General features: G+C 36.4%; 1 protein-coding gene across 4 annotated transcripts in view; it reads left to right on the top strand.

The window, feature by feature from the left end:
- Positions 1–18,543, top strand: part of myrf (myelin regulatory factor) — a 72,754-nt gene that overhangs the window by 32,262 nt on the left and 21,949 nt on the right. For all 4 annotated transcript variants that reach the window (XM_056452311.1, XM_056452312.1, XM_056452314.1 and 1 more), the window contains exons 2-10: positions 3,534–3,624; positions 3,721–3,984; positions 9,969–10,030; positions 10,137–10,359; positions 12,180–12,280; positions 12,404–12,518; positions 16,006–16,201; positions 17,626–17,702; positions 17,787–17,897. In XM_056452311.1, coding sequence (XP_056308286.1) covers positions 3,534–3,624; positions 3,721–3,984; positions 9,969–10,030; positions 10,137–10,359; positions 12,180–12,280; positions 12,404–12,518; positions 16,006–16,201; positions 17,626–17,702; positions 17,787–17,897 — 1,240 coding nt within the window. The remainder of the gene's footprint in view (positions 1–3,533; positions 3,625–3,720; positions 3,985–9,968; positions 10,031–10,136; positions 10,360–12,179; positions 12,281–12,403; positions 12,519–16,005; positions 16,202–17,625; positions 17,703–17,786; positions 17,898–18,543) is intronic.

The raw sequence follows: 18,543 nt of genomic DNA on the forward strand, positions 1-18,543 counted from the left end.
AATAGTCGTTGCACCAGGCGCATGGTCTAATAGATTTGTCCTTATTCTCTTAATGAGTTATGGGTGTGTTTTGAGCATAATGTGCATTAAAACAATCAGAGTCTCATCTCCCATTCCCTTTAAGAGCAAGTAGGGCACGCTATTTACATGGCAAACGTCGTAAGAGGAAAAAACGAAACGCTTTTCAGGTAAGCAAATGGATTAACCTATATAGAACAAGCCACTGCGTTATCTTTCATTGAAAATGATACCTGCTCCAGTCTGAAACTAGCAAAAACCACTTTTGTCTCATCTGGCGCTGCATTGCGCAAGGTATACGATACGATGAGTTTTGAAATCATCGTTTTTAAAAACTGTGTGGAGTTTGCATGTTCTCCCCGTGTTGCCGTGGGTTTTCTAAGGGTGCTTCGGTTTCCCTCACAGTCCAAACACATGCGCTACAGGTGAATTGGATGAACTAAACTGGCCATAGTATAAAAGTGTGTGTGAGAACGTGAGAGTGTATGGGTGTTTCCCAGTACTGGGTTGCTGCTGCATCTGCTGCGTAAAAACATATGCTGGAATAATTGGCGATTCATTCCGCTGTGGCGACCCCTGATAAATAAGGGACTAAGCCGAAGGACAATGAATGAATGAAAGTCTTTGAAAACGATCCTGTGCATGTTTAGGGGAATCTTGATTAACATCAAGGACAAACAAACACAATGCGTAGTCTCGTTGCGCAAGTGTTTCCTAAAGCTTCATTGGCAAAGTGTGGAAATATATTTTAGTTTTCATCGTTAGGAACTGTATAACACTTTAAGAAATGATGCCAAGTTGCACTATGATACTGTTACTTCACATTACAACCAAAAGCGGAGACACATCTTACACACGTACTGTTTACTAACAAGGTGACAACCACAAATACTGGCCTGGCATGAGTTTGTAAATGCGGATGGTTTTGAAAACATCATGTATAGACGCGACACATCTTGAAAACGCAAATGTTTTTCAATTATGAGCTACATTGCTGTCATAAATACAGATATTTTTCTTTAAATTCACGAATTCACACTTGCAATAGTTTCAGAATAAAGCGTATTTGGCGTGCTGTCCGGGGAGAGGGCTCTGAGCTCGGGAAGACACCCCAACTCGAGTTATTCCTCTTATCAGGAAACAAAGAGGAATAGGGATTCGAGCGAAGTATCTAGCCCGGCCCCAGAACGCTCCCCCCGGGATTGTAATGCTTAAGAGGTGAGGTGACGGGGTGGTGGAGGGATGCTAAAGTCGTAAGATGCTGCAGGTAAGACAGCTTTGGTATATATAGGGGTTGGGTCAAGAACTGATTGGATAATAGAATAATTGTCAATGACGTATTTGATGCTGAAACTTCTGCGCGTGCTCCTCCCGAAATTTGTTTATAAAACATCACTTAAGAACTGTGTAGCATTTCATGCCATGTTGGACTATAATAAATGTTAATTCTTAATTCCAACTTCTGTATTAGGGAAGAAACTACTAGTAATAAACAAATAAGCAAATTATAACTAATAACACAAATAAATCGAGCAGAACAAATATACAGATGAAATCATTTTCATGCAGGTCTAACTGTGATTTTTCCTCTTTTGCTGTTAATTATTAGTTAATGTTGACTGGAGATATATTAGGATGCTGTAACTTTAAGACATTTCCTTCTCAACTGTTTACTTTCACTTTACATGTAACTGATTGGGTTTTAAAGATGGATGTTTTATTATTGAGGGTATTATGTATGTTTTTTATTTAACTAAGTGAAGCTGTGGACGGACCGAGTACAATACCCTGAAGAAGGGATATTCTACTGTTCCAAACATTTCAGCATGTATATTAGAATATGGATACTTTTGCGAGAACTAAAGTGAAGTAAACTCACATGTACATACGAGGTCTTTGAGGACTCACAGGTGGATCAGACCTGTTCTGGGTCATGGTGTTTTGGGATGTTTTTTGCCTGTCCGGGTTGGGATGTGGGAGGCTGATGGACCAGAGAGTTTTCCCAACACTAACACTGGAATTCTTCACATTCCGCCTTGGTTAGTGGCCTAATCTATCAAAGAGAGAGAGAGAGAGAGATCAGGGGTTTAATGGGGTCTCAGCTACACCTCCACCTCCACCTGACCTCATGCTGATTCCCTTCTTTTTCTCCTTTGTTTGCTTGCTTTGCGTAATTCTTTTACTATTTCTGTTGTTGATGTTTGAACGTACTTGAATTGATGGATGTTATTTTTTTTCAACATATTTTTTGGCTTTTATATATATATATGTTAGCATTTCTATTTTTAAAATGTTTTTTTTGTATTTATTTACAAAATTTTTCATACTGGTTCTAAAAATAGTTTTTTTTTAAATAATATAATTTTCTTATGGGTTCATAATTTGCTTTATTATTAATTCAATAATAGCCGCTTTGGTTTTCATAAATTCAACTTTGTTTACTTGTTTACTTATTATATTTTTGCAATTGTAATTTGACAATAATTTTGAAATACATTTAATAAAATTCAATCCTAATATTATTTTAATCTTATTTTATTTTACTTTATTTTAATCAGAAAAATAAATTTCTTAAGGGGCTAATAAAACTGACCTTAAAATGTATTAAAAATGCAAAACAGCTTTAAATATACATATTATATACATATTATATACATATTTTATATATATATATATATATACACATAAGTCGATCTCTCTCTTTTGTATGTTGTAGTGCTGTATTTATACCATAGTAATCTACTAGTGTTTGCTTTGCTTTGATGGCATTTCATGCCGTTCAGCCTTATAATCTTAAAATGTGAGCAAAATCACCTGTTTTGTCATTACTTTAGACATTACGCTAGAGAATCATTCAAATACTAGCTCTAAAGTGACGTTGGTGAAGAAGCAACGGTTTCTGCTGTTCTGACGTCCACTGCAGATGTGGATGAACGGCGGAAGAAAGTAGTTCCTCGTACTCAGTGTTTGATTTTCTTTTTTTTTATACACGATTATGCTGTTGAACTGTTGTATAAATGCATCATGAGTAGCAGTGCGATATGGCTGTATATCGTCACTGGTGGGACACTAAGGCACTCGGCGTGCGGCCTTGAGCCAACGCACGCCTTCCACCAGTGCCGATATACAGCCATATCGCACTGCGATTCATGTCATATTGCTCATATATAGATTTTTTATTCAAGGCAAAATAAAGAAATAAGACATCACTTGGGAAATATTTTAAAAATAATAAAAAAAAAAATCTAATAATTTACTCTTCAACTGAACATTTTTATTGACCTGAATAGAACATGCATCATTTATTCATCTGTTAAACCAGCAAACAAATAACCCAAGGTTTTGCAATCCACAAAAAAAAAAAAAAAAAATCACCAAACTAAAAAGGGAAAATAAATGATGTTGTTGTGAAACGGTTGTTTTATCACCACAGAAACTGTGCGTAGGAACACGATACTCATCCTCCTCTCTCACTCTCATCTTTTACCTTTTTCTGCCTCTCATTTCTCCTGCAGGTCATGATATTAACAGCTCTTTGGAGCCAGCAAACATTGACACCAGTATCCTGGAGGAATACATCAGCAAAGAGGACGACAGCGCTGACATGTAAGAACACGTAACAGTCGGTGCTGCTCTCAATGTTATTATAGGCTTATTTTAATGAGAATCAATCATACGGGTGCTTTGGTTTTTCTCCTTCAGTTGTTTCACGGAGGTCCACAGCGGCCCAGCACCGCAGTTTTCCTCTGCCCAGGCCGGAGCGTCCTCTTCAGGGGGGGTAGGGTGTGGCGTGAGCCCCCCAATCCCCCTGCGCCAAAGCACCGTCCCGTCCCTGTCCCAGTCCTGCCAGAACCCCTACCCACCTGCACCACCCCTGGGTCATATCAGACACAACTACCCCTGTCTGGGGCAGCAGCAAACCACCCAACACGTCAAGCCGGACCACCGCGGACAGTACGCACCAGGGTAAGAGGAAAAAATAGGCCTTTAATAAACAACAGTGTTAAATTAGTCAACTAATATGGCTTGACAAACAGAAACTTGACAGATCTGCTGCGTTAGTAATAGTACTTAATAAAAAGCGCAATACAGTGGATTATTACAAAAGTTAATGTTGGTTTATTTTGATCTTTTTACTACAGTGTAGTTACTATAGTGTAGTTTTTGTTCATCAAATATAATACTCTGTTCATTCATTAGATGAGCTGATCAAAGTGTGCGCATTTAGATTTTTTGGTCACGTTACTGGTGTGGCACGAAAATTTTTGACATTTATTTCTATACACCAAAATAGAATGCCTCCTTTTTAAGAAACGTATATATATATATATATATATATATATATATATATATATATATATATATATATATATATATATATATATATATATATATATATATATATATATATATACACATATATACACACATATACACACATATATATATATATATATATATATATATATATATATATATATATATATATATATATATATATACATATACACACACACACACATATACACACACATATATATATATATATATACACACACATATACACACACACATATATATATATATATATACTTTGACAAATATAGCTGTTGGACAATGCATGATGTACTTTTGAGGCTTTTTAGGTGATAATGTAGTTATTTAGATTACAACTATGCAGTTTATTCATTAGGATAGTGCCTATTTTAAATATTTCTAATTTCTGAGATTTAGTGCGTCTGCATCTATCAGCCTGTCATACTGAGCAGAGCAAAGACAGTTGACTTTTCGTCACAAGATGGCGACAGAGACCGCATAATGAGTCCTTAGAGGAGAAAAACAGCATTTTTTCAGTGTTCGTTTTTTTTAGCGTACAACTACAGCTGATCAAATCATTACAGAACAGATTAGTGACACTAAGTCGATCTCTCTCTTTTGTATGTTGTAGTGCTGTATTTATACCATAGTAATCTGCTAGTGTTTACTTTGCTTTGGCTTTTTCAGGCTTAATTACTGTGATCTCCCGATTGCAACAGAGAAATACTGGGAAATCTCTGCCGACTGTTGGCATTTCATGCCGTTCAGCCTTATAATCTTAAAATGCGAGCAAAATCACCTGTTTTGTCATCACTTTAGACATTACGCTAGAGAACCATTCAAATACTAGCTCTAAAGTGACGTTGGTGAAGTAGCAATGGTTTCTGCTGTTCTGACATCAGCTGCAGATGTGTATGAACGGTGGAAGGAAGTAGTTCCTCGTACAAAAGGCTTTTTGAGACTCTCTTCATTATTTTATAATGAATTATGCCGTCGAACTGTTGTATAAACGCAATATCACACTCGTAGCAGTGCAATGTGGCTGTATATCGTCACTGGTGGGACTCTAAGGCACTCAGCCTGCGGCCTCAAGCCAACGCACGCCTCCCACTAGTGCCGATATACAGTATATACAGTATGTATATACATTCATATCGCACTGCTAAGAGTGTAATATTGATCATATATATATACATTTTTATCAATAAAATGTTTTTTATTTTTACTATTCTTCTTATTATTTTATTTTTTTATTATTAATATTCATTTATTTATTTTTTCATTTTAACAGGTGGTTATTTTGTTTAAATTGATGTAAATGCATGATTTCTAGGGGGAAAAACAACAATACATTTTCTAAAAATCATCAAAAAAAAAAGTCTGCCCCTAAACTATATCTGTACCAAATTAGTAAAAAATATACAATAATACTAATAATACAAAACTAATAATGAAAGTTGTTTTGAGCCAAATAGCACAGTTTTATTATAATATCATAGTACCTTAAATATAAGTAGCATCTCATGGTACTACTCAAAAAAGTTATTAGAAACAAAGCAGATTCAACCTGATCTCAAAACATATTTATGTTGATGTCATTAAATTCTGTTGATCTGATTTGTATCGAGACAAAAAATTACAAGCCAGCCTAACCATAAACACACGAATTCACACAAACTAGTCACTAAATTGCTACAATGTAAAATATTTACGAATTATACTGGTATAATAATATACGAATTGCTAATAAAGCATTTTGCCCACACCCCCTACATATATTAAGCCCCACCTTTTTGATATGCCCCACCTCATCAAGTCCGCATGACCTCAGATAAGCCTCCGCAGCACAGATAAGGGCTAGTTAAGATAGATAAAGGAGTGAACTGAATAAAAGCTCATATATAAGATGAATATTTGAGTGCTGATGACCTGTGAGGAGCTGCACAATCACTAATGCTGCTTTAGAAAGGTATGAGCTCCAATTAAAACAAGAGCTGATTTACTACAGCACTTACACAGTACGTCCAGAGGTGCTTGCTGAAGCATCACACAGATCCGTTTGTGCTCCCATAATGAATTATTCCTCAAATCATGAGTGCTGTTACATTATTAACTGGCCATTTGTACCATTTTCACCTGCTGAGGCATAAAACAGATGAGAAAATCCTACAGATAAGACTCCAGAATATCACAGAGTGACTGCTTTCAACTGCAAAACTATAACAAACCACCTAGCAACCATCCAGAACCCCTTAGCAACCACAAGGCAGTTTGTTAATAATTACTTAAAACAACTTACAACTCTGTGGCAACAACAAAAACACACTTTTTCATGCACAGTGTAAATTTTAAGATTTTAAACTGATTCTGATCATTAAAAAACTTCCAAAATGCACCTTTAAATCCCTTTTTTAGATGTTAGCATCAGTGTGTTAGTCTTAAAGAGCCATGAAACCCCCCTTTTTCAGTTCAAGCAAAGAGCATAGAATCACCAAGAGGAGACACTCTAGTGCGATTTGGGAAACAGCTACTAGATGGCACGGCGGCCATTTTGGAATGAAAATTCCAATAGAGCAACAGCATATTATAAGTCTGTAAAATAAACTGTTAAAAGTGCTGATGATTGTGATAGTAAGTGTTGTATTGTCGTCTTTCAGGTTGTATCCCAGCTTTAATTCGCTTTTTAAATAAATAAATAAAACGAAGCAGCTGGCTTGCCATCTTGCCATCTTGACAGCAATGAGATCCGATGGACGCTTTCACTCCAAAATGGCGGAATCACAGGGCTGTTGCTGGGCGCTGCCTTTGCAATGGAACGTTCTATTGAGTGTCGCCTCTTGGTCCTTCTAAGCTCTTTGGTTCAAGTCTTCCTCAGAAAATTTTCAAAAAAGGCTCAGAGATGAGCGTGGAGCAGCGCTGTGAGCAGAGGGTGGAGTGGGGGTGGCCGACAGTGCCGGGGAAAAAGAGAGGAGCGAACTGTCAGTCGGCTCACAAAATGATACACAAACCATGAGGAGACGCATGATTTCATAGTTTACAAAGTTAAAATGTAAATATAAACAGTAAATAATGTAATGTCCTGCTATACTTGTTATTGATAATTTCATATACACATAACCACAATTTGTTCTATCATCATAAAGATAATCGTGTTTATATAAACACTATAAATGAGGAGGACTTCTCTCCTGCTCAATCCCCGGGTCTGAATGCAGACAGAGTGGATAGCAATGCAGGCTCTTGCCCTGTCTATTCCTACCATTAACCCTGCCGGTAATCTGGAGGATTTTAAACATAGGAGAACACAGCAGCACGGATAAAGGCGATGTTTGCTAACCCGACGGTAACGAACTCCACTAATAATAGACTAAGGCCCAATCCCAAATCTATTTTTGTACCCTTACCCCTTGGCCCTTAAAAACGAGGGTGAAAGGGAAAGGGCTTTAAAATTTACCCCTAAGAATTGGGACCGCACTACAGCACCTGCACACGTCATCATATGTCATCGCAATCTCTCGCTTTATATGAGATCAGACGATGGCGACTGCTGTAGTTAATCCAGTTGCTTTATTTTTTGGTATTTATCTTCAAGAAATCACTGAAGGCATATATTATGTTATCATAACAATCTAATGTGACAATAAGATAGTAACTGTATTGTGTATTTACACAGTGGCCATATTCATCAAGGTAAACACACGAAAACAACATTAACATTATAGCAGACACTGTAAAAAGCTCATTCCCAGCCACTAGACTTTTCTGACAGGGGATTCCAGTGTCATCGAGTGTCAGAAAGTTGTGGGGCTGCTATACAGGTAGAATTGGGTTTGGGCCTAAGTCCGCCACTCTCCAATTCTCGTACAGCTCCCCCGACAAACATGCTTGCTGCAAACCAACAGCTTTGCTGCAACGGCCCGGACAGCATTGCGGGGAAAACATGCAACAAAACTTGTGGATCATGGGAACAAATAAATATGACCACGGTCTCCCAGCTTGGCAGGTCTGCCTTGCCTTAGGAAAGCATGTGTGCTCATGAATAATTAAGAAGCAGGCTCTTCTCATAGGAGAAGAAAACTCTGCTATGAATAATAATAAGAAATCCACGCGTCATCACTTCACTTGCAGTTTTGTGCTACGTCACCGATTTTGATCCCGCCCTAAAAATTATTTTAAACCCAGAAGAAGAAATTATCTGACAAAAGCTCAAAATTTTCCAGGTTATCCTACAATTAAAGCTGACAGCAGCTAACATTGTTTTAACTGATGCTCAACACACACAAATCTGTTAGCCCCGCCCTCTTCAATATACTTACGCTATATGCACTTAAACTCAATCACTCTCATTGGCAGAGCTGTGATAAAAACAAAACGCTATTGGTTGTTTTTTCAAAAGGGGAGGAGCTACTTTATGTCCCGCCCTGTCTTCGTGTTTCGGTTTAAATTACATCACACATCGAACAAAACTGCACATTTCAAAGCACTTCCCAATTTGTGACTGTAGATTTCAATTACAATATACAGTTGAGGTCAGAATTATTAGCCCTCCTGAATTATTCAACCCAGGCTCATTCTGAGAACATAGTCCCGTGGACGTTTCTGGAGACCGCGAAATACGTAGCCGGGGGTACGTACGGCTGCATTTAAATTTTTAAGCGAACGCTGCAGGGCGGTGTGACGCCGTTCCTTTCGGCGCTTGCCGGCCAGCCAGCCGGCCGCTCGCCTCCGTGTGGAGGGCTTTCCCGCTGCAACCAGTTTGTCCGGTTAGCTCTTCGTGTACTCTAGTGGACTCGAGGCGCAGAGAGGGGCTGACCACGATGACGACGACGACTGGGTTCGAGTCCGGGGAAGAGCGGTTCCAGTAATCAGGTAAGAAAACAAAAACTAAATCCAAAAAATGAAGCGAACAAGTTCATCACAGGGTGAGAATGTGGTCAAAATCCGAAAATGTGGTAAAATTAGACGAGGGCTTTTCTTTTTCTGGACGGCTTTTGTGAATCGTCGTTGGTTGGGTTTAGGGACGGAGGAGGGTGGGTCAGCCGATTGGCCGGTCGCACGGTCAATCATTCTGTCATCCAGGCAGACAGGCAGAAAGTCGTTCGACAGCAGCCTCTAGCGGGTTTACGCGAGAACGGCGCGGGAAAAAGAGCGCACAGCGGCCTCTCGCGGACTCGCGAAAACAAAAACTGCAAAAATACGTACTTCCCGGGACGTATTTCGCGGCCTCCAGAAACGTCCCCGGGACTACGTTCTCAGAATGAGCCTGGGTTGGAATTATTAGCCCCCCTGTATTTTTTTCCCCTATTTCTTTCTTCTTTCTTTCCTTTAACGATATTCCCAACAGTATTCTTTCGATATTCCCAAAATCCCCTTATTAATTAGCTCTAATGTGCCAAAAAAAATGAAGCAAGAATTTTGAACCTGACTTACTTCATCCAGTGTTCTAATTTTTGTGCTTTTGTGCTAAAAATGAATGAAAACGTATGAATATTAATAAAATCATGTCTCATTTGCACATTTAAAGGTCTCTGAAGTGCTTTAAAATGTGCATTTTTATTCAATGTTTGACGAAATTCAAACTGAAACATGAAAATATTTTTTTTACGCATATAAAATGTTATTATTTTTCACAGAACGCTACCCGAGTCTCCTCCGGACTCCAGCTCAGAGCCATACTCACCCCAGCAAGCCAACGGTACCTTCATAATTTCAAATGCCATAATGTTAAATAATAATCATGACTGCAGTTATTCATCTAATATTTATATCTAATATCTAATACTTCGGATTTTCCCTCTCAGATCCGCACATGCTCAGAACGATGACGCCTGAGAACATGTGTCACATGAGCAGTCCTCCGCCTCTGCCCACACACCCACACTATACCAACATGCACCGGGACATGTACCTGAAGCCAGAGCCCATGATTTCACAGTATCCGATTGGGCCAGCTAACGGCGGGGGCGGAGACATGCAGCAGACTCAGATGCTTCATCAACTCCTTCAACATCCTCAAACACCAGAGTAAGAAACACTGAAGCATTATTTTAACACTCTTTTATAGCTGTACGTCTGTGATGAGGATTATTTACTTGTATGAGCACGTGAGATTAATTTTAATACACTTTTAATATCAAAAATATTTATTTATACATTTACAGTCTTTTTTGTTTGCATGATATTACTTTAGTCCTTCATCTGTTTATTTAATCACATTTTACTTTATTTAAATCTCAAAAACTAAATATTTATTAGCAATTTATTTGCGAATTTACGTACACTTGAATTTTTGTAAGTGTGTTATACTTTGGAGACAGTTTAAATGCATTAATAATATATTATTTAATATGATTTTTAAACACTTCTAAATCTTTAGTGAGTTTCTGCCGACTGGTTTTATTTGATTGTATTTTATTAATTAATTTGTTTGTATATATTATATTGTACTATTACAGTCTTTAAAAAAAACTCATAGTTCATGAACTCCAGGTGGAAAATAATATATATTTCAATCTTTATTTTTTTATATTTTTATATTTTAATTTACGTTAGATTTAGACTATAAAAAAAATACTATTCCTAAGTTATTAACTCAAGCACCTTTAAATCAACCTGTGGCCTTATTGTAATTTATTTTATCTTATTTTTATCCATTTATTTTGCTTTTACAATATTTTGGACTTTTGACTTTTTGAACTATATACAATTTAAATGGTTACATAAAATTTAAAAGTATAAAAATATTTAATTTTATTTTGAACTCACTTTTATTACACTGGAATGAATTGTAATGGTTAAAAAATAAGTTTAAAAATATATCCATTTCCTTTTATTTATCTGGACACCATGTATAATTTCATTATATTTTATTTATCTGAACTCCATGTATAACAATTTAATTTAATTTTATACTCCATATTATTCATCTGGATTCCATGTTAATGTTTCATTTTAATTTAAAAGTATAAAACATATTTTATTTTATTTACTTTAGCTTTTTTTTTTTTTTTTTACAATATTTTGAACTTTTATTGAACTAGATTTAAATTTAATGTAACCATTAAAATTGTAAGTATAAAAAATATTTAATTTTATTTTGAACTCAATTTTATTAAACTGGAATCAACTGTATAGGTTAAATAAATTAAATTAAAAAATATACCTATATCATTTTCTTCATTCTTTTAATCTTAAATCTAAGTATAACAATTTTATTTTATTTTATTTATGTGTTTATTTATTTTCTTTATTCTGGACTTTATCTGGATTTCATGTTAATGGTTCAATTTTTTATTTAAAAGTATAAAAAAATATTTTATTTTATTTATTTACTTTATTTTGAACTCTTAATAAACTCTTATTAAACTTATTAAACTTTTATTAAACTGTACTCATTTATAATAGTTAAATAAATTAAATGGAAAAATATACCTATATCATTTTGTTTTGGACTGAACTCCATGTATAACAATTTTATTTTATTTCAATTTTATTTTAGACTCCATGTTATTTTTCTGGACTCCATGTTAATGGTTTAATTTAATTTTAAAATATAAAAAAATAAATGTATTTATTGTTGAATTTATTTTATTTTGTACTCACTTTTATTAAACTGTACTAGTTGTAATGCATAAATAATTCTAATTTAAAAGTATAACAATTTTATTTTATTTTAGACTCCATGTTATTTATCTGGGCTCCATGTGAATGACTCAATTTAATATAAAAGTTTAACAAAAATTATTTGACTTTACGTTTTATATTTGATTAGATTTTGTTTTGTTATTTGTCAAAAAAAAACTCCGTTTCCCACATCACCAAACACACACTCTGTGTCTCTCCAGTGGGATGCCCGTCCATCCAGCAAAGAAGAGAAAACATTCAGACTCTCCCAACAACACACTCAACTCTCAGATGCTCACAGGCATGATCAAACAAGAGCCAGGTACACACACACACACACACACACACACACACACACACACACACACACACACACACACACTCTTTAAAAACGACAACTGCATATACACCACAGTATAACCCACGCACACTCATTCCTCCACAGGCCTGATGCAGGACGCAGAAAACTCGTACCTAGACCCGAACTACCAGTGCATCAAGTGGCAGGCGCACCAGCAGAACAAGTGGACCACGCTATACGACTCCAGCGGGAAAGAGCTGTGGGTGCTACTTTTATACACACCTTAGATTTATGACAGAGCGATGAGGGATGGGATTTAATGGGGTACAGGGAGGTATCAGGCTGTACTGAACGAGATAGAAAGAGAGAGAGAGAGAGAGATTGATGGAGAATTCCTGAGAGGTGAGCAGTGCGGAGGAGGGAGAGAAACAGCAGAGATCTGGCAGAAAGAGAGAGAACACAGATAGAGAGACAGAAGAGAGAGGGGGACGAATACTATAATATAATATATAAATATACAGTTGAAGTCAGAATTATTCGCCCCTCTGTGATTTCCCAAACGATGTTTAACAGATTCAGGAATTTTTCACAGTATTTCCTATAATATTTTTTCTTCTGGAGAAAGTCTTATTGGGTTTATTTTGGCTAGAATAAAAGCAGTTTTAAATTTTTTAAAATCATTTTAAGTTCAATATTATTAGCCCCCTTAAGCTATATTTGTTTTGGATTGTCTACAGAACAAACCATCATTATACAATGACTTGCAGACGGCATGATTTTCAAAGTAGTCGTGTCACAGATGTTTTCATACTGCATGACTATCTTGGCAAGCGTTCCGTCGCTGCGGTGTTTACACTCCAAGATAGACTGGCGACAGGGGGTTTCACACTGCATGACTTCACAATAGGAAGTAGGGTTGTCATGATACCTTAAATTTAGGCCACGATACTATACCGGCTGAAATATCACAATACAAAGTAGTATCATGATACTGTATCAATTCATAACTCAAATCTACGAAATAAAGCAAATTGTCAGAAACACTATAATATTTATAAATAAATTATGAATATTTCACTTTTGTTTTACAGTTTGTGTTTGGGCCGCTAAAAAAATAGCGGCTTTTGACGCACGTCACTTCACCTCAGACCTTATTTGTTTTCTTATTTAATCTGTAGATAACTGACCAACAAAAAATACGGTCCCACTTTATCTAAAGTGGCCTTAACTACGATGTACTTACATCAAAATATAAATACAATGTACTTACTGTGTTTATAATGTATTGCAGAACACTTCTGGCACTCCTAAGGTGGGATACGGGTATGGTTTAGGACAGGTTTGGTGGTATGGGTAGGTTTAAGGGTGGGTTAAGGTGTAAGGGATGGTCAACAGTGTAATTAAAGATGTAATTACAGAAATTGTAATTACATGCAGGTATTTAATCAAGCATAAGTGCAATGTATTTACACAAGAAGTACTGTGTAACAAATTATTAATTTCAGTGTAAGTACATATTAGTTAAGGCCACTTAATATAAAGCGGGACCAAAAAATACATTATAATTAAGATACTATAATAGAAATTCTACCAAATGAAATTCGTTACAAGAAGAGATTTTTTTCAACAAAATATGAAGTGATAAATTATTGTTTTCTGAGTGTTTCCTGTTGCTACTTTCAGTTTTTCTCATTTATTGTTTTTTTTTAGTCTTCAGGAGTTTCTTCGAGTTTCTTCAAGAGATTGTTGCGGTCGTTGTAGCTAAATCATAGTCACAGGAACAGAAATGAACTGATTCAGATTTGTGTTTGAAGGATCAGAAAACAAGGCACAAATTCTACAGTTTTGCAGCCTTAATGCAGACTACTGAAATAAAATTGATTAAGTGGTCTATTAATTATTTGCCAGCACAAATGTGTGAGCATTTTAGTGACTCTCCCACATGCAGCATTAACAAGTTTAGAACTGTTAATGGCGATACTATCATTTAAAAGAGGCACTGCCAGTATTTTGGTGCCATAGTATCACGGTGCTGCCGAAGTACCGGTAAACTGTGCAACCCTAATAGGAAGAAGAAGAAGAATCGCTGACAACTTTGTCTTGACAGGGGCAAACTACATCTCACAACCAAGCACACGTGAGAAGTGACATGGAATCAACACAAAGTCATGTAGTATACCTTTTGTTATTAACTACATAATGAGAAAGACGCCTTTAGTGGGAAAGAAAATGGATTTATTTTGCTCGCCTGGGTTTTAAATGGGAATTAGCAAGTTCTCCTTGACTCTTTTTCAGTTTTGACCAGGTTGGGGTATTGCTCAGGTGACATGTCAAACAGACACGAGTGCTCCTGCCAAATTTACACAAGTTTTTCCTCCATTTCTTGCATCCAAATAGACAGAAAAGAAGCTCTTTTAACTTCTTCCCCAACCTCCCACTGGCCTGCTGATACTCCTAATAGTGGATGCTGCTCTCTCATTGACTGTAGGTAATCGCAGATCTTATTTTCAATCAGAACACATTTCACATGGCATGACGGCAAAGATAAAAGAAATCAGTTATTAGAAATGAGTTATTAAAACTATTATGTTTAGAAATGTGTTAAACAGAAATTAAGCAGAATCTCAGTAGTAGAAGTTTATCTCAGTTAAACAGAAATTGAGGAAAAATGTACAGGGGGGCTAATAATTCAGGAGAATATATATATATATATATATATATATATATATATATATATATATATATATATATATATATATATATATATATATATATATATATATATATATATTAAACCAGGTTTAATCAGGCAAGTCATTGTATAACAGTAGTTTGTTCTTTTAGCGAATTGAAAAAAATGTATATTTCTTAAGAGTGCTAATAATATTGAATTAACATAATAATAATTCCAGCCAAACTAAAAAAAAAAAAACGACTCTCAGAAGAAGAAAAAAAATAGGAAATACTGTGAAATAATGTCCTTGCTCTCTTATAAATCATGAAATCTATTTTGGGAAAATAATCAAACTTTTCCAACATAGACTCATTCTGAAAAGGTTGCCCTACAGACGTTTCTGGTGATCGCGAATTATGTAGCTAGAAGTACGTATGGCTGCATTTCTTTTTTTTAAAACGAACGCTACGGGATGGTGTGACGCCATTCCTTTTCACGCTTACCGGCTGTAACCAGTTTGTTCTGTTAGCTCGCCATGTACGTCGGTGGACTTGAGACGCAGAGAGGAGTTGACCACAACGATGGGGTTCGAGTCCGGCGAATGTTCCAGATAAAAACAGAATTCAAAAAAATTTTCTGGATTGCTTTCGAAATGTGTTGATTGGGTTTAGGAAGGTGGGTGGGCGGGTCAATCAATAAAATTGGTTGGGTTTAGAGAAGGGGGAGGGTGGGTCAGTCGATCGGTCCGTCAGTCAGTCAAAAAGTCAGTCAACAGCGCCCTCTGGTGGATTTACGTGAGAACAGCAGGAGCGAATGGCACTCGCGAGAGAAATCTGAGATCTCAAAAAGCTCATACAGCGGCCTCTCGTGAATTTGCAAAAACAAAAACTGCAGAAAAACGTGCCGACGGGACATATTTCGCGGTCTCGAGAAACGTCTGTAGAGGTACGTTTTCAGAATGAGCTTGGGTTGAACTTTTCATAGGAGGGCTGTTTGCACACATTTTTCACAGATAATCTTAGCATAAGTGCCTCTCTCTTCTTCATATTTATCTTTCTCTCATGTTTCTCAGTCCGATGCCCACCTATAGAGTGGATGCAGATAAAGGCTTCAACTTCTCCCTAGCTGATGATGCATTTGTGTGCCAGAAGAAGAACCACTTCCAGGTGACCGTCTACATTGGGATGCCCGGAGATCCCAAATACGTAAAGACCAGCGACGGCCTGCAGCCCATCGACTGCTTTTACCTGAAGCTCAACGGAGTCAAGGTGAGCCAAACAACCACAGAAACACACAAACCACAGAAACATTCTAGCAAAGACCCTTTTAAGGCAAGTCATTTCACTTGACGGCCATCTTTGAAATGCCAATGCTCGGGCATTCTGTTTGAATGGAGAAACATCAAATTCTCCAAAATTGCTTGCCAAGCTTACAATTAAATGTCCTATTAGGAATCAATGATAAAATTAAACTGTCTCTTTAGTTTTATTTTGAAACGTTCAATCACACAAAATCTACAGAAACTCACATCTGGTCCGAGCCCTTCCCCCGGAGAATCCTCAATCTATAGCGCTCGATGATTGGCTCCTATACTAGAATGTGGGGCTTCATTCGCCATATTGACCGTTACACTTTTCCCCATTCAAAACTATACGAGTGACACATCTTGCGTAGTCTATAGTCTTTTATTCTAGTCCAATATTTTATGCCCTCACTAACTTCCCTCCGTCTCCTTCCCTCAGATGTACATCATTAACTAGGTTTTCTTACGCCAATGTTAGATGTCAGTTTGACGTCATTTTAACATCGCAGTAGTTTACATGGATTGTAAAAAAAAACAAAAACTGAAAATACAGTTGAGTAATTATGATTGGTTTTATTTTTGTGTGGTGAAATGTGAGATGTTATTTTTGAGAAGGTTGTTAAATAATGAATTATTTCTTGTTTTTATTGAACAATAAAGAAAATAAATATAAATTCACAATCACAGTACTGGTCAAAATTTTGATTGCAATTACACTACCTGACAAAAGTCTTGTCGTCGATCCCAGTTGTAAGATCAATACATAATATTTTGACTTCTACAAAGCCTCCACAAAGTTCCTGAAAGCAATGAAGGATTGGCCAGCCCAGTTACCAGATATGAATATTATTGAGCATGTCTGGGGTGAGATGAAAAAGGCATTGAAAATAAATCCAAAGAATCTTGATGAACTCTGGGAGTCCTGCAAGAACGCTTTCTTTGTCATTCCAGATGACTTTATTAAGAAGTGATTTGAGTCATTGCAGAGATGTATGGATGCAGTCCTCCAAGCTCATGATGGAGTCAGACTCAGACTGTTTCCACTGCAGCATGACTTTATATTCTATAATGGACATTATTACTGTTAAGTGACAAGACTTTTGTCTTAGCAAAGTTAGACCTTACTGTCCTAATGAAATAATTAAAAAGGCCTGATCATATTTTATTTTGGTAAAATAAGCGTAATCTAGAGGCCTTTGCCTTTTCATATGAGCCACTTCTGATTCCAAATGATCAACTAGAAGTCAAGTTATTATTTGTGTTCCTACAACTTTTGTCAGGGAGTGTAGATTAAATCTCTAAAAACGTTCAGCCCTGCTAGAAATGGTTTCTTACTGTATTTGTGTGTGTGTGTGTGTGTGTGTGTGTGTGTGTGTGTGTGTGTTTCAGCTGGAAGCCATGAATCAGTCCATTAATGTGGAGCAGTCTCAGTCTGACCGCAGTAAAAGACCCTTCAAACCTGTGCTGTAAGTGTTTCAAACCAGTTTCTGTGAGTGTGTGTGTATATTTAAGGTGTAATATGATGTATATGCTAACTGCTTGTTTTACAGAGTGACTCTGCCGCCAGAGCAGGTTACTAAAGTCACGGTGGGTCGTCTTCACTTCAGCGAGACCACCGCTAATAACATGAGAAAGAAAGGCAAACCCAACCCTGACCAGAGGTGCGAGATATGCCAATTACTGAGAAACCTAACCCGCTTTATTTTAAAGTGTTTATGTTTTTTTATGTTTATATGTCTTATATTCACATTGAGCACATTGCCAGCCAACAGTCTCTCAGAACGTTCTTGGAATGTTTCCTCAGAGTTATGAAGAAACGTTCAGGAATGTTAATTGGATGTCCAGTCAGAGTTTGCTGATTAATCATTTATGGAACTTTTTTTTTAATTTTACTGATTGTTTTAGAATATTCAAAAAGGCATTCAAAAGTAACAAGAATAATGTCTGAAGAGGTATACAACTTAACGATCCAGAAAGAAAAGCATGAAGGACTAAAAATAAAGACAGACAAGAAAGAGAAAAAAGACAGACAAAAGAAAGAGAGACAGACAGAAACGAAAGAAAGACAGACAGAAAAGAAAGACAGAAAGAAAAGAAAAAAAGATGGACAGACAGAAAAGAAATTCAGGAAAGACAGACAGAAAAGAAAAACACAGACAGAAAAGAAAAGGAAAAAAAAGATTTACAGACAGAAAAGAAATTCAGGAAAGACAGACAGAAAAGAAAAACACAGACAGAAAAGAAAAGGAAAAAAAAGATGGACAGACAGAAAAGAAATTCAGGAAAGACAGACAGAAAAGAAAAACA

Source organism: Danio aesculapii, chromosome 25, assembly GCF_903798145.1.
Source record: "Danio aesculapii chromosome 25, fDanAes4.1, whole genome shotgun sequence".
NCBI classification, from domain to species: Eukaryota; Metazoa; Chordata; class Actinopteri; order Cypriniformes; family Danionidae; genus Danio; species Danio aesculapii.